At 33.9% G+C, this 27,469-nt stretch overlaps 5 protein-coding genes across 6 annotated transcripts in view; 2 read left to right on the top strand and 3 right to left on the bottom strand.

Moving 5' to 3' along the window:
• LOC132914554 (protein qui-1) overlaps nucleotides 1–15,613 on the bottom strand; it is a 44,498-nt gene extending 28,885 nt beyond the window's left edge. The window contains exon 1 of the mRNA XM_060973753.1: nucleotides 15,445–15,613. The gene's annotated coding sequence lies outside the window, so the exon portion shown is untranslated. The remainder of the gene's footprint in view (nucleotides 1–15,444) is intronic.
• The window catches only part of LOC132914570 (chromatin modification-related protein MEAF6), an 84,202-nt gene that overhangs the window by 45,082 nt on the left and 11,651 nt on the right, over nucleotides 1–27,469 (bottom strand). The window lies entirely within an intron of this gene.
• Nucleotides 16,800–21,121, bottom strand: LOC132914557 (GTPase-GDP dissociation stimulator vimar). The gene is made up of 10 exons (XM_060973758.1): nucleotides 20,983–21,121; nucleotides 20,391–20,519; nucleotides 19,950–20,183; nucleotides 19,380–19,546; nucleotides 18,972–19,203; nucleotides 18,741–18,887; nucleotides 18,268–18,663; nucleotides 18,016–18,148; nucleotides 17,639–17,904; nucleotides 16,800–17,542 (listed from the first exon to the last, which is right to left on the bottom strand). The coding sequence occupies exons 1-10, from the start codon at nucleotides 20,990–20,992 to the stop codon at nucleotides 17,421–17,423; spliced, it is 1,836 nt and encodes a 611-aa protein (XP_060829741.1). The 5' UTR covers nucleotides 20,993–21,121; the 3' UTR covers nucleotides 16,800–17,420.
• On the top strand, nucleotides 21,514–22,943 carry LOC132914574 (transmembrane protein 242). Its single transcript, XM_060973783.1, has 2 exons — nucleotides 21,514–21,884; nucleotides 22,232–22,943. The coding sequence occupies exons 1-2, from the start codon at nucleotides 21,842–21,844 to the stop codon at nucleotides 22,606–22,608; spliced, it is 420 nt and encodes a 139-aa protein (XP_060829766.1). The 5' UTR covers nucleotides 21,514–21,841; the 3' UTR covers nucleotides 22,609–22,943.
• Nucleotides 23,899–25,885, top strand: LOC132914567 (transcription factor Adf-1-like). 2 transcript variants are annotated; one of them, XM_060973774.1, is made up of 2 exons: nucleotides 23,899–24,582; nucleotides 25,106–25,885. In XM_060973774.1, the coding sequence occupies exons 1-2, from the start codon at nucleotides 24,444–24,446 to the stop codon at nucleotides 25,792–25,794; spliced, it is 828 nt and encodes a 275-aa protein (XP_060829757.1). In that variant the 5' UTR covers nucleotides 23,899–24,443; the 3' UTR covers nucleotides 25,795–25,885. The 2 variants fall into 2 exon arrangements, with proteins under 2 accessions (XP_060829757.1, XP_060829758.1); XM_060973775.1 differs by having other exon boundaries at nucleotides 24,442–24,582; nucleotides 24,841–25,885.

Below are 27,469 nucleotides of genomic sequence, written 5' to 3'. Positions count from 1 at the left end.
ATGATACAACACGTACAATGATTCTCTATAAGCCAGCCTTTCGTTCCTTCTCGCAACAAAATCAAACGTCTCTTTTAAGAATGAAGTTTGGTCACGCGAGATTAACTCATTCGTACCTTTAGATAGATAGAAATGATTTTGTGAGAAAACACGTTTCTAGTTTTTCTGATAAGTCAGATACGCAAAATTCGATGGATGACACGCACGTAGAGACTTGGGTGGCAATAGATAGAGTTTCGTGACTGACTGTGTATTTTTGCTCTTTTATTATGACGGCACGCACCCGCACTAAGCCGCAATTTCACTTAATTATGGTTTCATCGTGACGCACCATGCAGAACAAAGGCTTTAATTTCAAGGCACAATCGATAACGCGAGAAATTCATTGCCAGGCTGAAGAGCGTTTTCTACATCGGATTGCAGAGGGCTTGCATATAGTGCACTTAACATCAATAAAGCTAACCTGATATTACCGCGCAGAATACTATAACAACCAGTGAAATCTCGTGTAACATATTTAAGTTTCAATTGGAATTTAAATCAAGCACGCAAGTCATTTAACGATACGTTGCTACAGAGAATTTATCTGACGTTTCAGAATCGAATTATATACGCTTGATATTTCTACGCAGACTGCAGAATTTTTAATGCGAATGTAACAAACTCGAATGACCATTTTGAATAGTTGGTCCGCTTGTGAAATTTTACATCTCAACATAAATGCATAAAAATTCGCAGTGTACTCGTTACTATTTAAAACTGACTCTATTAACATACTCGTAAACACGTGGCAGATCTGCACGAAATCAGTGACCCAAATATCGCACATTTCCCCAGCGAACGCGGCAGATCAATCTACGTATTAATTTCAACAAAATTCACCGGAGAACGTGTTTCTTTCATCTCGTAGCCTGTTTCCATCAGTTACATGTCGCTTACTTTCCATATTTTATAGCCAGCGTGCCATTCGCTATCCTCGTCTCCGCGGAGAGATATGAAAAGCTAAAAGCACCTTTTAAGTTTCAAATAATGATGGCATATTTTTCACTGCACTCGTTAAGTGGAAATTGCACCGATATCTACGCTCGACGTATACACCTTCTGTGATACATGGCTGCAGCGTACAGATCTGATGATATATAGTCCAATCATATCGATAGCGTGTAGTTAAGTAAGAAACATAATCTCCTATCGTATATGAGCTATGTACACAATGATTTAGAAGTTTAGAATTATTTGAAATTTAACACTTGAAAATTGAAAAAATAAATTTTAGTTTAAAATCTTGTTTATACAGTTTGCTTAAACTATTTTTACAATATTTTCAGAAACTTCTCTTACGTTGAAAATACATGTAATGCAGAGTATTTAATGGGTTTCTGTATAACGCTTTTATCCACGTTCTGCGTTATAAAATTTTCAAAAATGTTGAAATATAGCAAGGGATATAATTTATTAATCGTTGTCGCGACGGTATTACGATAAAATGCACGAAACTTTCAACGTTGAAACGTTTGTACGTACTTCGCGGAATATCCGCAGGAAATTTCCTGATAACTGTGAAGTATATGAAAAATATTTGCTGAACTTTGTGAACACGAAACGTCATTTATATGATACGCCAAGGTATATTTATCTTCCATCGTCTATGTATCCGTCTTTCACATTTTGCTTCTGAAATAAAATAGAATCCCGAGATACGCATAAATCGTTCGATACACAACGAAAGATGTAAAGACCGAAGAAACGGGAGTAAGATTTAAGCAAAACAAAACAAAACAAATACAATGATATCTCGATAATTGTTGGCCACGATATTCTTCGCAATTACCTGGTTGTCATCTCCATCGCTATAGGAGAATTGTCCCTCAAGGAGCCCTAGTTTTCCCTTTGACACACCACGGAACTCGAGGACCGAGTAGTATAACTTAATATGAATTCAAGCGCTCACGAAACGATATTAATCCAATAATGAAAATGTTGTATTTTCAAAACTTTGTAAATTAAGCTTTTACCAACGTCTTTGTGAGATTTTCCTGATTAAAATAACACCAAGCACGATATACTTTAAATCACATTTACCTCTATATTTAATAGGCGAAAGAAAATAAGTCAGCCTCATTAACCAGTTATCTGTTGCGACCTCGTTGAAAAGCGTGTACTTAAAATGTGTCGCTAAAAGAAAGACGAGTATACTCGTCAAACGCGGAATATGCGTAGCTGCTATAATATACAGTTAAGTTGTGATGAAACGACTGTTTTATCTTTTAACTCTATTACTGACAGGCCTCGTCATAACAAAAAATATTGTCATTTCTTCATGACGAGTATATTCGTCTAAAAACGACTAACTGATCAAATAAGCAGATATGCTTCGAATTATATAGTGTTTGGTTTTATTTCAACTCATTGAAAAGCGTGTACCTAAAATGTGTCGCTAAAAGAAAGCGACGACGAGTATACTCGTCAAACACAGAGTATGCGTGGCTGTTATAATATAGAATTAATTTGTGATGAAACGACTGTTTTATCTTTTAATTCTATTACTGACAGGGCTCGTCATAACACAAAATATTGCCGTTTCTTCGTGACGAGTATATTCGTCATAAAACAGCTAACTGGTTAAATGCTTATTTATGCAGTTATGCTTCGAATTATATCGTGTTTGGTTTTGCCTTAATCAGAAAAATCTCACGATCGCATTAGTAAAAGTTTCATTCAACAAAAGTTAGAAATAAAATGTCTCATCGTTGAATAAGCATTGTTTAAACGATATGTTTCTCTTCATCAAGCTGACTCTCAGACCTGTTTCTCTTTCACTCGCGCTATTCTTCTTTACGTTCGGCAAAACACCGGGCCGTATCTATACTTAGAACCAAGTCCTGTACGCGATAATTGCTGGGCGTGGATCCCGATTTTCAAGCAATTATCGAGACATTACTGTACACCTATATGAAGAAGAAGGCCGTATCGCAATTAGGGGTAAGGAGGAAGAAAAAGAAGAAAAGGAAAATACAAGAGAGTTAAGGTAAAATCGGAAGGAGCCTTTTAGTTGAAACCTTTTCTTGGTTAAAAATCTACTGTACTATTAAATGTTATTGTTGAAAAACTTACATATTTCCAAGCTACGATAAATGGTTGATGTTTTCATAAAATGGTAACAGTAATGGTAATAATACTTTATCATATATCAGACTTTACGTCTATCAGAAGGAGGTTCCTTGGCTTTAAAACATACATTGCATATAGTATACAGTAATAATATACAGTATAATATACAGTAATAATGTGATATGCATAAACATAAACTATAATACTTGTAATATTGTACAGGCTTATTAGAACTGCTTATTTGATCAGTTAGTCGTTTTTAGACGAATATACTCGTCATGAAGAAATGACAATATTTTGTGTTATGACGACCCTCGTCAGTAATAAAATTAGAAGATAAAACAGTCGTTTTATTAGAAATTGTAAGGCTAATCCTTAATTATACCATATTATACTCATTGTTATATTACTTGACTTTATACTAATTATTCTAGCGCGATGTCTTTACGAGAACATCGTTCCCATGAGATAAGTTTCGCCGGTGGAGATGTTTCGGTGACGGGGGAAGATTTTTCAGCTTGGAAACTCGAGAGGAAAATAAAGTTGTACAATTTTACATCGGTACTTTTTAAGTTACATTGATACTTGATGCAAACATCTGGAAACTAATTCCCAAGAATTAGTAATAAAATCTCTTTTCTCATCTTTAAAATACGCGATACGATATTCAAATCGTTGTCTTTTGTACGAATAATAAATACAGAGATAGAGCTTAAATATTAATGCGAGTAACTGTGTAAGACAACAAGAAAAGGGATTCTAAAGACACCAAACCTAACCCACCTATAACGTCCGTGTAATCACTGTTTTCAGGATGCTCGAAAGAAACTTAATATTCCTTAATTATCGATGATATCCAGACTGACATAAGCGTTTTCCCCGGGGGTGCATTGGACGAAACAGGTCGTCGCAAGGGCGAACACTTCACGTCAGCAACAAGAACCCCTGGAACATGGCGGAACATCCGTTGAACCGGGTTCTTTGGAACATTTCACGGGACTTGAAATCCATTAAAATTGAGCAGGATAAAACTAAACCTGATTGAAATGTCTATGGAAGCCGAACCGTGAAAGGATACGGGCTCTTCTGCTTTCAGAGACTACCGAATCGATGAAAATGGATCGAGAACCGAGGCGAAGTATAGAAGCATCTTAAAATTGCTTGAAACGAATTTCATCCGAGAGCTGAGCTATTTGCGGAGAAAACGCTGAGTTTAGAATGAAGTTTACAGATTCTTTGTAGTGTATAAGTTATCTTTATGTTGCTATATAGAGAGATATTTTCATGTTCTCAATTTATAATACACTACAGATTATGTCTCTTTTTTTCTAATACTAATGTGTTATTATTTATATTATCAGTATTAGCATATAAGTATTAACTTTATAGTCTGATAAAATTACTAATTCCAGTCAAAAATACGTTCATAATCTTTCGCTTTTTAAAATACTTAAAGCACATGGTAAGAGATTTATGAAACATATTTTAGAAGTGCTTTTTCAATAATTACGCCGTACGTGATAAATTTAGAAACACGGGTTACACGGCTCCATGTTGCAATCCGGACTGCAATACCTTGTCGTTTTCCTAATTTTCAATTACCGAGGGATCGTATTCATTTTACAACTCAGAAATATGAAATATACAAGTTCGTTCTATGTTTCTGCTTCAGCTATTCCAGCAGACTAAGTCTCACACAGTAATTTCAGTTGCTGGTCATTGAAATAGAACCGCTGTTTATTAATTCCAGGAATACCTACAATTTAATTTAATTACCATGAGATATACACATGTAATTGAAATTAATTCAGAGATTAATTAGTTCATCTTAAATCGTTTCCAATTTGCTCCCCATACGCTACTGTACTGTACTACTCAGATTTTATGTCTTTTCTGTATTCCTGTTAGCAACTGCGATGGAACAAAATCTCTGCATTGGTGAAAATTCGTTATTATTCCAAGGTAGATGTTCCCTCACACATTTTATCATAAACGCAAGTATTCTAGAACATAAAGAGATATAATTTTATTCTGGAATTTGAGATTTTATTAGACCGTCCAAGGGCTGAACTCATCTCCCAGAAGCATTCCTCGAATATTCTACCATCCTTGGTCGAATAATAAAAATACACTGCAGACGTAGCTTGAGATCAAAGATCGACAAGTCACTGACAGATTCTATATGGCAATATTAGGTCACCAAGTAAGTTCGTGCCACGTTGCGTTTACAGGTTTCGTGTCTAACGAACGTAGAACGATGAAAGGGTGTTCCAATATCTGTGTTAATATCCGTGTCGTTTACAGAAATGTTTTGTCGTTTCATATTTGCGTAAAGTAGTTTATGATCCCTTAAAATCACAATCTCAACGCTGTTGTAGGTTTTCGTTTCACCTGTGTACCTTTTATTACAAATACTCTTGGCTGATGAAAGTTTATTGCAATAGCTAAGTAACGTTTTCAATTCTAAGATCTACGCGGAATAGTCTTTGGTTATTTTTAACTGACAATCCGCTGAAACGTAGAACTCTCCACTGAGAAAATTTCGTTAAAATGAGAAAACACTTCTGCGTGAACTTCGTCTGATCTTCGAAACTGTTCCAATTAGAAAAGGATTTTTGTGTTTCGAAACGCTTGAAATGTTTTAAGAAATATTCCTCCTAAAGCACTTTAACTGTGTTGAAGAATTTAAAGAACGAATCTTTTTCATCAGTTAACTGCAACGATGGTACGCAATTAGCGCGATGTCTTTACGAGAACATCGTTCCCATGAGATAAGTTTCGCCGGTGGAGATGTTTCGGTGACGGGGGAAGATTTTTCAGCTTGGAAACTCGAGAGGAAAATAAAGTTGTACAATTTTACATCGGTACTTTTTAAGTTACATCGATACTTGATGCAAATATCTGGAAACTAATTCCCAAGAAACGTTTTCTATTGAACGAAAAAAATGGTAACAACGATGATGTGTTCGCAACGAGCGAATAAACGAAACAGAAGATTATAGAAAGCCACCCATTTAAAACAAGGATAATCTGGTTTTTAATTTTAACGATTTAACGCAAGGTAGATACATAACAAGGCAACGAAGTATTTATTAATTGAAGCACGATTAACAATAAGAAGATAATCTGATTTGGGCGGTTTAACTAAATTTACAAAAAGACAAGCAAGTCTGAAAAACACGAAAAACCTCTCGTTTAATCATAATCTGTTTTTAACGAGAAATAAATCACCGAGGAAAAATCATCGAAATATTTGCCAACTGGAATATGTTAAAAATCTATCGTTAGGAAGAAATTGTTCGCGTGTTTTCAAGCTACGATAAATGGTTCGTATAATCGTAGACCAAGAGCGACACGTTGGTGTCCCCATGTTAATAAGAGCCGCTGTATCTCGAGTGGAACGATTTTATCGTTCTCCTTTACAAAATACTCTTCTAGAAGCGCAACGAAGAGAAGGAAGGCGGAAAGTAGTGCACAGAATGGAATAATAAAAGCTACAAGCATTTTTCTTGCCGGCTGTATTTATAGTTGCAACAACTGCAACTAATTCAATTGCAACACATGCAAGCTGCGAGTGAACCTCTGAACTTTTGACCCGACAAACCAGAAACCAATATGCACATATAGTACGTATATACAACGTGCAGCGCGTATACAGGAGAGTCGTGCGAGGTAACAAGTCAGCATAAACCGATCCGAGGCGAAACCACTAGATTCTAATTATTGCTTTCGAATAAATAAACGAACGACCGTTCCGTCATGGAAACGCGCGTAGGACGAAAGAATTACGTAATTGGAGCATCGACCAAATTTTTATCTGATACCAAGAGAACACGATTGCAAACATGGCGCAAGTGATTTTAAACTATAACTTCCAATCCTTTCCGATATGTTCGTGCTTTATTGAAAGAAAACACAAGCGCGAGAGCAGCTTTGGGACGTTGAAGCCTGGACATCGTGATTATCAGATTGTCTTTCTTTATACAAACATGAAACCTAATCTTTATTTTGATAAAACAAAATAACAGATCGTACGTAATTCGATGAAATAATATAAAACGGAGGAAACTTTCCGGACGACCTAATGTTGTACGTGCAAAGAGACTTTGAAGTACAGGGTGTCTCGGCTAGATGAGAGAGATGAGAGCGTATAAAACAATTAAGGACTCATTAAGCCGAGACGCTTCGTATAACAAACGATTGTTTATATTTTATTGGTTCTTTAGTGGGAATCAAGAAATACGCTGGTGTTATTTATGTTTTATAATTACTTATGTGATTTATAGAATTCTGCTTAATTTCATCCACCGAAATTTCTGCGAAATCCACCGAACAGTGGTAATTTATTCTTTAGGGAAATTTCAGGCAAATTTATTGCGTGGAAAGGGAAGGACATTATTTCACATTTCCTTCCAACAAATAACAATGTCAGACCTCAAACAATAAAACTGTGTTCCCATTGAACAACTTGGTCGAGTCTTATAACTCCTAGAGAAGTAACTTTCAGCGGACGTGGAAGCTTGTGAAATCGAAAATCGAAAGAAGAACACGCCACTCTGGCCACCTCTTCGTTACGTCGAATCTCACGAACGCTTCTCGTTTCCGCCGAATTCCATTTTCCCCTTTGCTCGCCTCGAAACCGGATCGTGCACGTTTTCAAACACTGGTAACACGTTTCTCTTGCCACGCTGAATAGAACCATTTCTCACGTATTTCCCCGATACGTGTATATACGTATTGAAATGGTCGCAAGCTGCTCAGCTTTCTTATCAAACATTCAATAGGAAAGCTACATAGGACCAAAGCGAGAGAACCCGCACGAATTCCACCTTACTAGACGCTACCACGAATAAAGATAAAATCCTTTTCTCCTAGAAGAGCTGTTCCTTGTTGCTGTTCTCTCTCGCTGAAAAATTTACAGATATTTGGCAGAAAAGTTTAACAATTAGGATAACAATTAACACTGTTCCAGTATACCGATGATGGAGGATGATGGAGAGACGTAAAATTTGTGTCCCTTGAGGAGTCTAAAATTCTAATAAGGCGAGTTCTGAAAATCCTGTGATATAAAAATACCATAGTTTTATTATTATCCTGTTTCGAAAAATTGCCAACAATCTTGGAAAATGGAAAACCGTGGCCAGAAGGCAGACATTATAGAAACTCATAATTTTATTTATGTCAGAATTTATGTCCGATGATAAACAATTATTACTTCCTCCAGAAGTATGAAATACATTCGCGCTACACGTATATACAGTCAAATATACATACGTGTGTTACTCGATGACACCTCATTAATAAATCGTGCTCATTGTGTACCTTTTCGTATCGTGTATCATCCATAGACCAATTAAATCGATCGTATTAACCATATCGCGTTACTGAGAATAGTATCGTCGGAAGACCATACTAATTACTTACACGCTACTTTTATGCCCGTAATTCAAATTTGACCTTGAACTTCGCAGTCAAAAATGTGCAATTTTGTAAGAAATGTGGATCTTTGGTGCCGAAATAATGTTGAAGGAACACTGAATATACACTGGGGTGTAATATTAGAATAATATTATATTTATTACATGAAGGATTTCTCACTTATTCTTCGATTCACACTTGCACGCGCCTCCGCACTTTCTCTACACTCGACAGCTAACCGACTCTTCTGGATGCTTCTTAACGGCTGCCAATCGTCCTTTGTCTCAACTCAGGCCTGGACGCGCTCTGACGCTTACACACACATTCACATGTACAGTGTAACTGTATCATCTTCCTAACAAATTTACTCGCGTAATCGAAGAAATAAACGTAAAGCCAAGGTCAATTCCCGTCAGGCTGACGAGCGTTCGATTCGATGAAATGGAGCGTTTACAACGTACTGGAGAATTCTCACGAGTTTTGGACATTTTTCACCGGGTACCGCGTGTACGCAGATGATCGTTTGGAAAAAAGGGTTCGTAAATCTTAAAGTATGGCTCCTCTCCTATCCGCGTCCGATTTCTGATTTCCTGTAAATCACAACGGCTCGGGACAAAGGCACGAAAATCACGCCAACGTTTTCTAAACTCTAAACAATTTTGAACCGCGACGGATGCACGCAGGAAACTGTGAAACGAAGCATGCTAAAATTGTCCTATAGCGTTTTCACAGTTCTCGTCGCGAGTTTCTACCAACTGTAACGCGATACTGCTATCGAATTTGCATTATCCTTTATTCCGAATGATTGTAAACCGACCTTATCAGGTCTGTAAGTATGAAACCGGAATTTGCCTATGATGGCCCTAGCTGATAATGTAGTTATCACTGAACTGCGTCATCGATGCCAAAAGTCTTTGTTGATATCTCACAAACATTTTCGACTTACAACAATACAAGTTTCATACAACAGCATAGTTTGCAATAACGTTGAACATGTCAAATTTTGTGCCTGGAAACTACGATTTGCGGACAGCATTGATTTTCTGTTACCATTTGAAGAAAACTGCTGTAGAATCGCATCGAATGCTTGTCGAAGCTTACGGTGAGCATGCTCTTGGTAAATCACAGTGCTTTGAGTGGTTTAAAAAATTCAGAAGTGGCAATTTTGACGCGAGGAACGAAGGACGTGGAAGACCACCGAAAAAGTTTCAAGACAGCGAATTGCAAGCATCGTTGGATGAGGATGGCGCTCAAACGCAACAACAACTCGCTGATCGATTAAACGTGACACGAGAAGCCGTCTCCATACGTTTGAAAGCCATGGGAAAGATCCAGAAGGTGGGAAAATGGGTTCCACGTGAACCGAATGAAAGACAGCAGGAAAACCGAAAAACCACTTGCGAAATGCTGCTCGCCAGATACGGAAGAAAGTCATTTCTCCACCGAATTGTGACTGGCGATGAAAAGTGGATATATTTTGAGAATCCTAAGCGTAAAAGATCATGGGTAGCTCCAGGCGAACCACTGACATCGACTACAAGACCAAATCGCTATGGACGGAAGACGATGCTCTGTGTTTGGTCGGATCAGAAGGGTGTGATCTATTATGAGCTGTTAAAACCTGGCGAAACTGTTAATACTGAGCGCTACCGACAACAAATGATCGATTTGAATCAAGCTTTGCGTGAAAAACGACCAAAATATCAAAAAAGGCAACACAAAGTAATTTTGCTCCATGATAATGCACCATCACATATAGCAAAACCGGTCGAGGAAACGATCGAAGCGTTCAGTTGGTAAATACTTTCGCACGCGGCTTACTCACCAGATTTGGCTCCGATTACTATTTATTTGCATCGATGGGACACGCACTTTCTGACCAGCACTTCACTTCTTACGAAAATGTAGGAAAATGGCTCGGTGACTGGTTTGCCTCAAAAGAGAGACAGTTTTTTTGGCGTGGCATCCACCAATTGCCAGACAGGTGGGAAAAATGTATAGCTAGCGATGGGCAATACTTCGAATAAAATATTTTTAATCAGTTTCATACAATAAACGTGTATTTTCTACATAAAAATTCCGGTCTCATATTTACACTCCGGTCTCATATTTACGTTCCGGTCTCATATTTACGTTGCGGTTTTATATTTACATCCGGTTTCATACTTACATCCGGTTTCATGTTATCGAAGTGAAATTCTTTCCCTTTTCACTTCCCCTGACCATTTTTCTTCTCTTCTTTATCCTCGATAATTCTTTTATTATCATTATTACTTTTCCGTTTCTTTCCTTCCTTTCCTTTTCTTTGATACATCGAACTATAGTTCGAACATAGTTTGATAATCGTTCGATTTTACGTTAATAATAGTATGTACGGTAATAATTTTCTGATATTTTATTTCCATTTTGTTCGTTTGAATTATATTAGCTCGGTCGTGTTTACCTTTATACACGTGTCTCACCGTGCCTAACGTTTAGTCTAATGTATTTAATGTAATTATCTATTTGCAGAGAGCCTCTGTATCACCGTGTGTTCTCATAATTTCAAAGAATTATTCCGCAAATTATTCCTCAAGCTTAACAATCTAACAAGCACCTCGATACTTTTGTACTCAGAGGATAAGAAAACGTATCGATATATACGATGACGAAATATGGGGTTCCATTAAAAAATATACTGGTGACTCTAAAATCGTCATGGAGAAATGACCTTGAGAAAGAAATTCTTCCCACCGATACATGTACCACTCGAAGTGGTTTAACTTTGTCCTGAGCAGTTTTTTCATACGATAATATCCATAATTGTCTGCGATATTTTTTTTACGATATTCAAGCTTCTTAGGTAACCTCTTGCAACGTGTTAAAGTTTGAACAATAGAGAAGAAGAAGAACGGTATCGATATCGTGCAAACTGCTCGCTGTTACCAAATGTTCTTTTCATTAATCCGTACCATCTTCCCTCTAACTAATGTATTGTTCGCGAGGTATACAGTAGATACATAGAACTATTGTTAAAGGGAAGCACGATGCAGCGTGAACGTCTAGAACGATCGTCTAGAACGTGATAAATGTCTTTTCAGTTTTCGAGGTTGAGGAAAAGCACTTCACCGCTTCATTACCTCGGCTAACGCCGCCCTCGTCCTTAGAGCTGTCTTAAGACGAAACAGTTTGAAACGAGTTTATGGCACGTCGATTTTACTGTCAACGAAAGTTGGACGGCTGGATTACGGGGTTGACAGCGTGTTATACATAGTTTGGAATAATCTCGAGTTTCCAGTGACGAGCAGCCACCTTTAATGAAAGTCGTACAACACGGTTATCATCGTAGGATGGATATTTGAGCAAGAGAAATATCATCGAAGAAGGCAGTTACTTTCGTTACAGGCGATTCTTAAAATTCTTCAATGCATTGTCAGTAGAGAGTTTAAGATATATGACTGATGTGGCTGTGATGCGAAGTGGTATGACTGATTGAAGAACAGACTGTGCACAGAAGCAACTCGATCGGTAATATAAAAGGAGGATGGTGAGGGAATGCCAAATTTGCACTTCTTTGCACACCTGAAACTCTAATATAACGTTCCTCTGTAAGTGCAATATCATCTGTGGTAAATGTAATGGGAAAGTTGTAGAAAATATAAATGAAATACTTAAAATACATTGCGTCTTGTTTTGAAAATAAATTATAGTACAATTAGAGACTTATTTCATGGAAGATTGGCATTGTAATACTGTACCCTAATTTATTGGGTTTTATCGTTATTAATTAACAATTTCAGCAACACGCTTCTACACGCTATATAAATATCGACTTTTCTTTATAAAATAGCGCTTGGATTTCTGTTTGAAATTAAAAAGTTTTAATTAACTTTTTACTACTTTGCCATCACAATTGCACATTAATGTTTGCACTTCCACGATACTCTAAGATATTTACATGGCGTCTTATTGGAGCTTTAGATGCCCAAAGAGGTGCAAATTTGCTACATTTTGACTGTCCTCGATTTTCTGGAAAACGAAACGACAAACAAACAAATTCTCATTTTTGTATTTTAATTTATTATTCTGAGGTAATAATATTATTTTAAGGTGGTTGCCCTGTAAGAAGTTCTCTGGAGAGATAATGTTTCTAGCGTGTTTGTTTCGGACACGGCTGACCATAAACTATCCAATTTCACTGATGCTCTCCCGCCGCTCTTTCGCACTTCCTCGTTTCTGACGTTGTGGCCATACGAATGAATCACGTTATACGTCAACGTAACGTTTTCTGCGTGCATCGGAGATAGTTGGAAAATTGTTTCAATGGAAAGTTCAAAGCAATGAGGAAAGTTTAAAAGCTCAGGCAAATTCATCGTAAACTGCGTTTGTAACATTCTCGAATTACACGGCGGTTAATCGAACAATTGCTCGAGCATGGAATTTACCTTTATAATTTGAAAATAAAGTTTCTCGTTTCTCCCTCCAATTTTCTGCCAATACAATTTTGCAAACACATGAGTATTTAGAAAATGCAGGGTGTTCTAACATTGTAACAAAATTGTAAAATCGAATATTTCTTCGTGTTGTGCCATTTTTGACACTTGGATATTGCGTGGTTCACATGGCGACGATTATCGTCCGCGAGACTTTAAGCTATAAATCACCAACTGACAAATTGTGATTACCTTGTGGAGTGAATCTCATTACTGGTAAAGGAGATATGCCTTGAATGAGATCCATTACGCAATGCATTGATTCTGAAATAACCTATTAATCAAACGAACTAATGAAAACCGCAGTTACTAGGCAAACCGATGTGAAACTCTATTCATGTCCACTAATAAATTAAAAACGTCAAACGAGTTAATTCGTTGGTATTTTTCTTTTCCCTATACCGAGTGCCATCTACCGAGTTTCTTCGTACATTATATAAGATAGACATATTAAATAATTCAATTTTCGCTGATACTTATTCGAAGCAGATCGATTCACTAAAGAAGGAAACAAGACGGGAAATTTCTATGAAAATAAATACTGAGTCATAAAAAGAAGGGAAAACGAAAAATTAGATAAAATAATTGGTATTGAACGTATTAAAGATAGGATAGAATCAAAACCATAAAATCTGTGCATACATAGAACAGACACATAGAACATAAATCTCGTGGAATTTCCACTATACCATCGTATCGATAGAAAGTATATTGAACAATAAATCTTGCATCATATTTGTATACCTTTATAACCTTAATAAAATAAAAATTGTCTGCCAATATTGACAACAATGATACATACACACACATATATTATAAATAATTGTTTTTTAATACACATATCATAAAGAATATAATTCCTAATGGTAATATTATATAATATTATAATATTAAATTAATAATTATTATGAAAAATATATGAATATATATTGCATACATTTTATTATTTGTAATATATGTATATTACATATATTTTTTATAATCAAGTGAATATATTATTTAGAATATATTTATTAGAATAAATTCGAACTTGTAATTATTATAGTAGAAAAGTTAATTATACTGTTGTTTAATAAAAAAGATGCGTTCGTGTATGGTGTAAAGTAGTGACAAGTATGTCTTGCTCCTTTTTCAAAAACAGTTTAAAGAGACAAACAAGAGGGAACAAAATTTAAAAATAATCGCGTGTAACATTCTAAACAACTTGTATTTACATTACCACCGGTGTGTAACTTCAAATTGAAACAATAATACTGTACATATGTATAGGAGATAATAGATAATAAATCTACATATAATGATTAATAATTTAAAAATAATTTGAAATATTAATAAATACGATAGCTATCAAAAAGCTCCAGGTTAAAATACTATCTTCTAATAGATTGTAATATAAAGTAGATTACTCTGCATTACGTCATTATACATTATTATTTGGTCACAGAGTATTACTATATACAAAAGAGAAGCTATTGGAAGCGTAAGACATTTTTATACTCTGCACGAACCTGAAACTTGCCTTTTTGCTAAAATAGCCCACATTAATAAGCAAATTAGTTCTATATATGTATTAAAATCAATAAGAAAGATATAGAAGCCAAACCCATTAAGTATGAATATTACGCCGAAAAAAAACGCAAAAATCTCCCTCTCAAAATAATTCTTAAATTTAATAACTTCTCGTTAAAGTTTTCTCCAACTACAAATTTCTAATCTCAATTATAGTAAAAATTCATTGCATTGGAACTAATATCGAAAAATTGTCTAAAAAATCTTCTATTAGTATTATACAATGTAAAATTCAATAACATAGCATAGAACAATAGAAAAAAGTACTTAAAAATCGTCTGTTCGCAAGATTAAGTAAAACATATTTCCCAGAATAACAGAGATTCTACGCAATTCAAATACTCTAACATTCAACGTATTAAACAATTAATATCTCCAAAGTTGATCGCGTAATTAAAAGGAAAAACAGCTACCGAAGCGGGAATCAAAAGAGATCCTACTTAAATCTTAGATAAGACCGCGAAGGAAAACCGTTGAGACGATGCAACTTACGACGAAAAAACCTAAGCGCCACCTGTCCATCGATAGGTGATAATTATTTTTTTAATTCGTCGCGGGGAAGAAACAATCATCGTGTCGGTAATACCGCCGATTATCTTCTTCCTATCGATCGGTAAGGACGAGTCAAAATGGCGGTGGGGGGTGTTTATTGAGCCAAGAGAGCCTCAAAAATAAAAGAGCAATCCTGAATTCCTCAACATAACAATCGTGCACGCAGCATCCTTATCCCGCCAAAGTTTCGACATTTTATTACAGTTTGGAAACTGTAAACGTGAATGATGTAAAGAAAAATTAGAGAATGCACGTTAAGAGCGTGTAGCGAAGCGGCTACAGGACGAATCGGAAATCTGAAAGAGAATGAAAAGGCGCTTACCGGTAATGTTGTCCGGGATACAACGAAAAGAACCAGCCCTCTCTGTGGCCGCCGCACCACTACTGACAACGAAAGCTTAAGCACCGCACGACCAAAGTGATAGGTCGACGCGCACGCGTCCTGCGAACGTTCACCTGGGAACAGGTTGATAAAGCACCATCTACTGGGGGGTTGATGGAGCAAAACTTTACCGCTTTATCATTCCTTAACACTAAGAAAGTTTGCAATCCATTTACCGTGCCCGTGCAAGAGCATAACTAATAGTAACTAGTAGAAACTTTCTACTACATAACAGATAGCAAGGCCTGTGTAGAAATTTGAGAATGCTTAGAAGAAATTAAATTTGTTAGGTAAACATACCGAAGACGGTCATGACAACACGCATACAAGTCACGCCTAACTCTGAATCGAAACATGCCTGATCGCGTTGTTCATCTTTTACAAAAATAATAAAAGGTGTCCATACAGATTTAACAACGATATTTATATGAAGAATCCATGATCTAAATGTACCAAAATATAAAAGTTACTTCGATTTCTACTGTAGATATAATAAAAACTGAATGGACCTATGTTGTTCACTGTTAATAAACTATATATAGTTATTTATAATTTAATCATATTGCGTATTAATTGGATACCTATCACACGTGAATTAATTAAAAAAGAATATAAACGTATACATATTTACGTCTATCTTTGTTAAAATAAATCAAACCTTACCAAACGTTTCGCATTAAATGTCGAATTGTCATCGTTGCTTGCCATATTTATACGTCTCTCCCCTTTCGGAGTCATCTTCGTAATCAAGCAATAATCTACACAAAAAATACCCAAAACTGTAGAATAAATGTATAAAACTCAGCCAATTGTATCAAAATAAAGCAATAATTACATTCAAATTTTGTCTTACGCAATACAAGCAATTGATAACACTAACACTTAAATAGATAGTCGACAACAAAGGAGTGATATAAATTTCGTTATAGAACTTTTACTATATAAGAACGCATCGTTTACACATATCTGATAGATATCATTGGAAAACAATGGAATAGTAACAGAAACACTACGTAATTGAAATCACGCACGTCAAAAGACGATACATCTTGACACCGTTTTTCAACAGTATAATTACTTTCCGCGCCAAAACTTCAGCTAGCTGATTCCTGATTAGCTAGAGCAGAACAGTTCCTCATTTGTTCGAAGCCGCGCGCAAAATTGAAATATTGTATGGCGGGAAATTTGTATCGGTCAACAAATTATAATAATCTCAGAGCAGATAATTATAATTGCATATAGAAGAAATATGTTTAACAAATCAGTAAAGGTTATAATAAAGTAGTTATCAGAAATTGTGGTCTGTAGATTTATTATTAATTAATCACATAAAATATATTGTTTGGTCAATTTCTTAAAACTATATACATTGATATATACGTTTGAAAACTTGTAATATTTCTTTTCTTCTTTCTTTCTTTCTTTCTAACAAGAGAATTATCACATTTAAGTTAAATAAGAAATAATCCACGTATAATACATAGATACGTGTACCAAACAATTAATAATATTTATGTTAGTTATTTTATAAACTAGCTGATATACTAATGAATATTTTTCACGTTACAACTAATAGCAAAGTTAATTTTTAAAAATAATTTAAGACTAACTTTCCATATTACACATATATGATTGTTATTGTTACTTTTCTCAATTTTTGGTTGCTCACGCACACGCACATACACTCACATACATAATAAAAATTCTGACATCTTATAATTTTTCAACATAAAATCTAAATTGGGGACTGAACTATATGCTCATAAACTGCATACGTTATATTGGCATCGCTTTAATCATTAAACGGGAACAAAAAAGGGATCATTTTCTTTCAATTAAAGAATGTTTCATATTTTTGATGTTTGTATCATATATATGATTGTATGTTTTCAATATCCCTTTCTTTAATTACTCAATTACACAATTTTATTGCAAATTTTTTTCAATTTTTCATTAAGTTTTGGTTCTTCTTTGATTAGATTTGTTCCTTGACATAATGTTATTAATTCAGTTTTTCCCAGATGTTCTCTTAAGGCATCTGAAATTTAAATTTAAGAGAAATTTTAGCAAAATTTCATCAGTTCTTTGTGTCTTCAATTATATGATTAAATTTCATATTGTATTTCAATAATACCTAAATTAAGAATATTTTCTATTAGACTTAAAACATTATGCAAAATTGGTACTTCCAAACTGTTTAAAGTAGTAAAAAGTGTGCAAAGTTTTTCTCCTATATCAGCCTCAAGAAGAAGATTTTCACATTCGATCAGGGAAGTTGTAGTCAATATCATCAAGCTAATTAAAGCTTCATTTAGCATTAAAACGTGTGGTGTTGTTAACATTTTGACTAGGTGCTTTACAGCTCCATGCTCCATTACTAGAAGTGCTATTTCTCTATTTCTAATGATAAAAAACATAAATATTAATAATTATACATACATATAATATATATAAACTTCATACATAAGATATGTAAATTTTACAAATATGTATTTATTAAACCTAATTAACCTGCTGTTATTAATTAGCCAAGCGATTAAACGATTTGCTTCGCCTTGAACTCCAGGATGTTCCTCGACTTCGCACCAATTAACAACTTTCTTTATTAAACCATCCCTTTTTCCTAATTCTATGGCAGCCTCGCCTGTAATAATAAGTAAACTAGCTATTCTTCACATCATTTACTTATCTGCTAATTTTATCAAAATATATATTTTTTCTATGTATTTAAAAAAATGTTTATGAGAACTACTGTTCACATACTTTGGCCATCAATAACAATCCTTAAAGTGCCCAGTAGCTTAAATACAACTGGATAAGATGAAACATTCAGCATAGAATACAAAATGTTTATCAACCCATCTTTTAATATTACAGGCTTATTATCCATGGGAATAACAAGATTCCTCAAAGCGCTGAGTAGTGCATGTTGAAATCTTATATCAGCTATATCTGTATTATTTTTCTGCAGCAGTTTCAGAAGGTTGCAATGAACACCTTGCGTAACCATATGTTTGCAATGGGCATCGGTACGCGCAAAATTGCCCATTGCTAAGACGGCTGTAATTTGTAAATCTTTATCTTCGCTTTCGAGCCACTCAATTAGCTTTTTATATGCAACACCATTACTTTCACCATATAGATAATTCATACTGTCATCTAAAATATTATGTTACACATAATATACTTATAAAATACAGTTAAAGTACTTATTACTTCCCTTTTGGATAACATACCTCCAGTTAATATAAGAACAATTAAGTTGCAAGCGATCTTCAACACAGATCTTGTTTCTTCATCTGTACAGTATGGACTATGTTTTTCCAACAACTTTAACAGTAACTCACAAACACCTGCTTTAGCAAGGATCAATTTGGCATTCTCTAAAATATCGATATGAATTAATACTAGTCAACATTTTACATTATTATTGTAGATAATTAAATTAAACATATATAAAATGATACCATCTTCTGCTTGTCCATGAAGAAGTTCTAAACACATTTCAGAAAGTTCTGATGATGTATCAGTGGATAAGATATTTATTAAAATTTTCATAACCCTTTCATCTAAAAATATTATGTTAGCATCATTCAGTATTCCTAGTATCAAAAGAGAATGCATTGCAGCCTCTCCACCTGTAATTCCATCGATTTCCAGAATACTGCAGATAATTGGCACTACTTCTTGTTTCAGTGCCTAAGAAGAAAATAAAGAAAGACTAATATTTAAATAAAATTATTCTAAATGAAAATTTTATATTCTATATAATATACAGAGAGCATGTAAGGTAAACTGTTTGAAAATTATACTAATACAGCTACAATCGTAAAACGATACAGCAAAGAAGAGAAATATTAATAAAAATGTTATACCTCTGTATGAAGAGACGGTCGGTCAATAAGAAAGTTTAGCAAAAGTCCTGCAGCAACATTGCGAAGAAATGGTGCACCTTCTACATTTTGCAATGTAATACTTTTCTCCAATACTGCCAAAATTGATATCAACCCATTTTTGTCCTCAACAAACTTTTTACCATTTTCTATAATAATTTTGTAAATATTGTTATAATAATATCCATATAGTCTTAGATTTAATGCAAAATAATGATATTATAATATTAATTTACGAATTAGTTTATTAATATACAAATGAATTATTTTTTAACAGTACCTATAACATATGCTTTTCCTTTTGTATAGATTTAATTTTAATAAATTGAACTTGTAAGTTGCTATAAATTTAATTTCTGGAACTTTATTTTTTATGAGAATTATTTTAATGATACTTCATGCAGTTAAAAATGTATATTCAATAGATAAAAATTAATCAAAAGATAGAAACCATTTGTTACTACTATTAGTAATATATTATAATAATGATGGTTTTAATGTTAACTACATACATGAACAAAATTTGGATCATTAGGGATTAAAGCTCCCTACCATTCTCGTAACAAATATTTCCTAAGGCTCTGGAAGTCTGTGTCAATACATCAACACGATCCTCTTTTAATAGATCTATTAATGCATTTACTAGATCTGTGGTAGTACATTTTTCTCTTCCCCTTTCACTTTTAGCAATCTCAGCAATTGCTTTAGCAGTCTTTGCAATAATTTCTTTAGATTCATGACGCAATAAGGTTAGGAAAACATCATCTATTGTAAATTCAGTAGCCTCTAAAAACAAATAAAATTTATCTGTTATTAGAAATATAAATTATAGACTAAAATATCAAAGTTGACAGCATTTCTCATGAATTTATATTAATAATTTGGAACAAAATCAATAAATATTATATTTTGTAATAATTAATAATTTTTATATATATTTTCCAAATAATAATTTGTCTAAACTGAAACTGGAAGACAAAAAACAGCTAATACCTCCAATTGAAGTTTTGCTAACATTCACAATAGAATCTAACACTTGGATAATATCTTCAATTTCTTTCTCAGATTTTACAACGAATCGCAGTTCTTCAACTAATTTATCAATATTGTCCTTCAATTCACCTAAAAAAATTATGAACATATAGTAATATAATTCATAAACATATAATCAATATAAATCATATATATTAAATACATAAAATACATATTAGACAGCTCCGAATTTATATAAGTATTTTATTAAATATGTTACAGACATAATATATAGAAATAATGTCAAGTATACAGGGAAAAAATGTATTTCTTTGGAAATTTAATTTACAATATTTTATCTTTAAATTATAACGCTATAATTATAATAAAGATAGTTTATATTTTCTTGAAGTTGTAAACACTATAGAATATATAAAATCAATTTAACATTAATTTCATAAAAGCACTTAAAAAAAACAATTTAAGTAGTCAACAAAATAACTTGTCAATAAGGTTTGACATGAAATATTTCTCTGACTTGAAATTATTGCTAAAAATAGACGGAAATTCATCACTGATTATACGATATTTAACATAGTTTTTATTACACTACCTTCCATCATATTTTTCTTATTTTAATTTCGAATTTTGTACAAATGGAACTTTTTTGTAAAGTAAGTAACAATTTGCTTAATGTGAAGGAAACATCTTTTTAAAGAAACTTCCATAAATTGTGAATCATTAGATAAGAAAGTGACATTTTTCTATAGGGTAGCAACTAAAGGAATCTTAATGCAATTTCACATGCTAACAATAAGTGATATTGTGATATTGAATAATCATATAGAAAAAGAGGATTAGTTTCAAATAATATAAATTTAAATTGATATTATATTGAAATATTTGCGTCTGAAGTGTATATATGTATGTGTAATATTTATGTTCAACCGACAGGTGGCAAAATGAAACGATCTAAATATTTTCGGCTCCTAGGCAGAACATCTTGTCTTCTAAGGCTTTAGGTTTAAAACGTAAAGAATTATTTAAAATTAGTTTTATCTAAACACTTTTCTTGATTTTTAGTTATAAGCAAGTTTTAAAAATTGTTCAATCCATGAACTATGAACAACGAAATACTATAACCACCAATTACGTGCTGTTGGTGCCAAGCGCTCTAAGAAACTAGCTAGACCTTTTAGATAAAATTAAACTTAATTAATTCTTTAGGTTCTAAATTTTCATTTGCATATTTTGCATTTTATGCAATAGTAATATATTTATTTAATGCGAAATATATTTATGTTTATTTAATATTATAATTTATGTAGTAACCGATAAAGAAACAGTTTTGTGCCGGTTCTGCATCTTGTTTTATTTGTGTTTCTTTCGAAATTTTGTGAAAAACCTTTTTAATTCTACTATTTCAATATTATATGTTACAACAATAAATAGAAAGTGATATAAAAATAATCATGTCAGAGACAACACCAAAGAAGAAGAACGATAAATTGTATGGTACGTATTTAAATTTAGATTGTTTGATAATTCAAATATTAATACTTCTTTAGTTAAAGTGATACGCGATCCACATTTAAATACAATTTAAAAGTATTACTTTTTTGTATTGTTTCATTTTATATTATTTTGAGGTTATTAGATATATATGAAAATACAAAATTTATATTAATCTTTTACAATTTAAGGAAATAGTATAGAATAAATTTATGTTTGGTTCGCTGGTAATAAATTCAAACATAGATCAATTTCAAATTTATACAATTTTACATTTCTATGTGATAAAGTTTGAAATATCATACATAACCTAGTTTTATTATTACCAATTTTATCAATTTATGTTTCAGAAACATTGTTCCTGGCTGGAGTAGCAGGAATATCTGTTATGACTGGTTTTTTCAATGCTTTATCATCAGTTAAAAAAAAAGACAGTAAAAATTTTGATATTGGTTTTATGGGAGGGAAAGGTCTTCCTGAGTCTGGTGCAGCACTTGCTACAAGAGCTTTATTATGGGGTTCTGTTTGGGCAGTTGGTGGTTGTGGTATAATTTTTTATGGCATTTGGAAGCTTTCTGGAGCTTCAACTGCTGAAGAGTTTCGATTAAAAGTTGGAAATATTTTACCAAAAATACCAAAAAATGATCCTCCTCAGAGTAGAACTGAATTTGAAAACCTTACAGATTTACTGAGATATGTCTCGGAAGAATGGGGTAAAGAAAAATAGTCTTACATATATATAAATTCGAAAAGACTCTAGATTTAAAGTATTTTTTAGAGCTTTACAGATCTAAGAAATATTTTTAATCTGAAGTCTGTAAAGATCTAAGAAATACTATAAAAACAAAAAATCACAAAAGTAATTATTTGACATTAAGTCATAAAAGGATAGTTTTAAATGTGTACAGTAAAATAAATTAAGAATCTTATACTGCTGGTTTGTCATATAATAACTAATATTTATAATGTAATATTTCATTTTGTATTTGTGTATATATAGTGTATATATATATTTGTACATTATTAATATACAATCCTAAAAGTTTGATCATATTACATTTTCTTCGAGGAATGTAAAATATTATTTTAATTGTGATTACAAACATAAATACATAACATAAATTTTGCTGTTCTTTTATGAGTATCCTTTTAAAAGACAAATATATATAAATATATGTTTGTTCGTAAGAGTAAGCTATTATGTTTAATAGCTATGTTAGTATATGTGTATAAAATAAATGTTTTTTAATTCCGTATTCATTCATTTATAAAATTTGCAGTTTTATTTTAAATAATAAGTTTTGTTTAGATCAATAAAATGATATACAATTGATTTTTCACACTGATTAGATATATGATAACATCGTTTTTGTGTACCATAATTTCGTGGTCAAAAAATGACCACAAGTAATTTTAAACGAAATAACACGAAGTTCTCTCATGAAATTTTTAAATCACACGTTTTAAAACTTTTGATTCTTGATATATCCCGAATATTTACAAATATTTTATTAACCCTTTTGATCTCACTTTGGATTAATGGGAGAATTGAACATTATTTTATCAAAACAGTTACTTCAAATTTTATAAAATCATTTATTTATGCACGAAAAAACAAGATTATTGCGAATACAGTCATTGCCTAAATGAAAATTGGCTAGAACGTGACTATGTTATGCCATGATTATGATACAAAGATAGTGATTTTTTAGTCAGATTACAGGAGGCAAAATCTCGAAACATAAATTTTGCTGTTCTTTTATGAGTAATAGAATGATTTTTAAAATTGATAGTTTTAACACATAATCCTTATAGGAAGCCGCTGCAAAAATGACTTTTTGATTAATTGCGAAAAAATAGTTCCTACGAAGTCGTTAAAAGGCTAGTATGTTATGTAAAATGGCTAGAAAAATCTTTATTAAAGAAAAATTCAACTTGGACCTCAGCGTTTTCGTATGAAATTTTGTATGTATAGAAGTATATTATATCGGTACTTTTGATGCCCAACATGCTGTATATGTATTATACCCTAAGTTGCGACGAAATTGCGCCAAAATTGCCGCACTATTCCTTTTTAAATGGCCTGTTGGTATGCGTACGAAGAAAGTACAGACAACAAAGAAATTTATTCGTGGAGGGAGAATCTCAAGCATGCGCGGAGCGTAGGGCTCTCGAGTTTCAGCGTGCTTTACTTTTGAGGGATATTGTCGCGCTACAAATACCTTAATATTGCAGTTAACTTTATCAGATATCAAACTTTTAATGTACATATAAAATATAAGTCATATGCAACTGAGTTTCGGTAACTGGAAGCTCTGTACGTCCTAACTGAATTGCATACTAACTGATGTCGCACAGCTAACAGCGGTGAGATATTGTTGTCGTCTGAACGATCAACCAACGCGGCAATACATAAACGAAGCACGTTTACGGCCGCGAGCAATGCGACAACGTCGCATTCACGACCGTGGTCGTATTTGTCGGTTGCGCTATTGCGCTGTTTGAGATTCAGACGATTCAGACCAGTTTGTTCTTTGTCGCATCGCACGCACGACGTCTAGTATGCATACTTCCGCACAGTTATTGATTTCTGAAGTGCAAAAAAGGCCTGTTTTATGGAATAGATGGGATGAAAACTACAAAAACCGTGTGTTAGTAGACAAGGAATGGGAAAATGTGGCAGTAGTATTAAAAAAAGACAGTAAGTTGTCTAAATGTACTTATCTGATAGTTTGAAAATTTTTAAAATATGTTTGCTTCTTTATGTACATAATACTGTTAAAAAAGTATGTAAGTAGACGATTTTTCTCTCATGCCCAACGCTGCTATCAATCTATCGGTTCTTCCGTAATTTGATAATTCACTTAATTCCATATAATTTCTCTTTATATCACTGTAATTTGAAGCATTGCTTAATACTGTGTAATATTAATCGCACTGTCAACATTGGTTCCTATAGCTTCAAAGGCTCATACAGACGGGTCGTGCAAGACGGAGGACATCGTGCTCTCCCATACTTCTTCCGGAAGTGCGACGGGAAAAAGACGAGTAGTTACTTCTGATTTTGGCCACTCGCCACTCATTCGACTCGTCTGTAGAAGCCTCTAGAAGCTGTGCCCAAATGGCAAGACATATTTCAATAGCAATGGCTGAAACAGCATTTTGTCATATTCCAAACGAAGAGATAATTTGTCTGAAATGGGCAAAAGGGTATTTTATTTCAGAAGTGGAAGCCAAGTCGAAATGGCGAAATTTGAGGGACCAGTTCCAAAGAGAACTGAAAAAAGTGAAGAAGCTCCGTTCTGGAGAGTCTGCTAGTATATCTGTGAGCGATTACAAAGGGAAATGGGTGTTTTTCGAAATGCTCTTTTTTTTAAAAGACACTATGGTGCTAACAAAACTGACGAGCAATTTCGACAATGTACCCAGCACGGATACATTGAACTCTGAAACGGACACGAACTCTGAAGATTTGGGGCAACAAGTTGCGGATACAACGGAAGCGTCTGAAAGGATTACGCCACCGCGTCATCTCGAGACTCTCGATGCTCATAGCTCTAAATTTGAGGAATCTCTCGAAATTCCACGTCTCCATAATACGCCAATCTACCACCATTCGAGGGGAAGAAAAAGGACATTATCTGACTTTGGAAGAGATATGTTGGAGGTGGAAAAGAAAAAACTTCCGGCATTCGTCGAACACGGCATATGCGAAAGACACGAGCAAGATGACGAAGACATGCATTTTGCAAAGTCGCTGGTACCGTCCCTCAGACGATTAGATCCTATTCGAAAATTAATAATTAGGAATAAAATTCAAAGTTTGTTAATTAAGGAGTTAATTCATGAAAATTCGAGTTTATCAAGTGATTCGCAGGCTGGGACATCTACCGGCGATCCTTTGGCACTATAATATGTATAATAGTATAACAATGTGTATAATTAGTTATGAAATAATGTAAAGAAATATTTTATAATTCTATTAAATTTTATACGATTTTAAATATGTATTCAGCTTTGTCCTGTATATTCCCCAATAACTTGTTTATAAGCACAGTTAAAACCGCACAAACTTCGTTGATTATTTTATATCAACAAGATCACAAACATGGGATGAAAAATAAGGGATAAACAAGGGATTTCAGCCCTTTTTACCGCTTTTGGAATGCGACACCTCAATCTACGGCTTTGTTGTGCGAACCTCTCGAACACGATTATATATACTAATCACTCTCTCGACTTTTCGGGATCTGGTTAATGTTTAGAGCTTGTTATAAAACGGTTGCTAGGTCCGAACGTCGTTTATACGTACTTTAGCCGGGGCCATACGAGCGTTGAAACGAGGTCCGTTGCATGACATCCGTTGTAGAAATATATTATCATCGTACATTGTCGCCCTCTCACTAGGAACATGCGTCATTCCGATATACGATAATATGTACATATTTCTATAACGGGCATCACGCAACAGATGTCGTTCCAACGGTCGTATGGTCTCGGCTTTACCGATACCGATTCCCATTTATATTAAGGCGAAAATAAAGAAGCAAGATGAGCTTACGAAAGAATTTAGAAACGCATATCGGCATGGTTCTTCTACACTGAAGCAGAAGATCAAGAAATCAGCCTGTCTGAAATTAGGTATAGAATTGACAACGAAGTCGAAGATGAATGGCAATAGGAACGGAACGCAGTACAAGCGAGACAACTGGACAAGAGGTTTATCAAGCTCGCATACTTCTTTAGGAAAAGTAAAGTAAGAAATTGGTTACTATTACGTGCAACTTCTGACAGGACACGGAATATTCGATTCGTTCAGGAAAAGAGTTGGAACGTCAGGTAAAGTGAAACCGGGATTGTGGACAAAGGCTGGATAAACTCGAACATTTTATTTTATACTATTCTAAATGGAGCCTGGCAAATTTTTCTTGAAAAAGTATATAAATCTAGTTATTCTTGGGATCGTTTTAAGGCGACTGTAATAATTGTAATGAAAGGTAGAGAGTGGGAAGAAAAGGATATTCAAATTAGTTAAAGGAGAAGACGAAGATCCGTCCTTAACACGCGCTTCTAAAATAATTAACAACAGTGTGATACAAACCTGAAATAATAGGAGGACTAATATTAATGTCCGATGCAGGTAAACGTGCCTGTCTAGTTCAAACTGGAATCCATCTCTCAAGGTAGCACATTTCATACCGTGCTGCAAAGGTGGCCATTGAGTCCGCCATGCGGCAGCAACGAGGAGGGGGTTTTAGTAGGTTTTGTCATAAATCATGTCAGACAGCTGAGCCATACAACCACATAACCTGATACTACGCTGCCGGATATGCATCAAATGCATTTTCTCCCTCGCGCGCGTGAATAAAGGTCCGAACACCGTGCGTGCGATGCGACAAGAAACAAACCAGTTCGAATTCCATCGGACCGACATTGGTGAGTCGTACGACAAGGTCTATATACGACCGGTCGTCGAATACTACATATTTGAGATTGGTTAACTTTCAAGATATTTTTGTCTATAACACTTATATAGTAATTAATCAGGTCCAAGTATATTAAGTTTGGTGGAGTGACAAGAAATTGAA

Source organism: Bombus pascuorum, chromosome 15, assembly GCF_905332965.1.
Source record: "Bombus pascuorum chromosome 15, iyBomPasc1.1, whole genome shotgun sequence".
NCBI classification, from domain to species: Eukaryota; Metazoa; Arthropoda; class Insecta; order Hymenoptera; family Apidae; genus Bombus; species Bombus pascuorum.
Note: the sequence above shows the minus strand (reverse complement) of the source record. Positions and strands in the feature narration are given on the sequence as shown.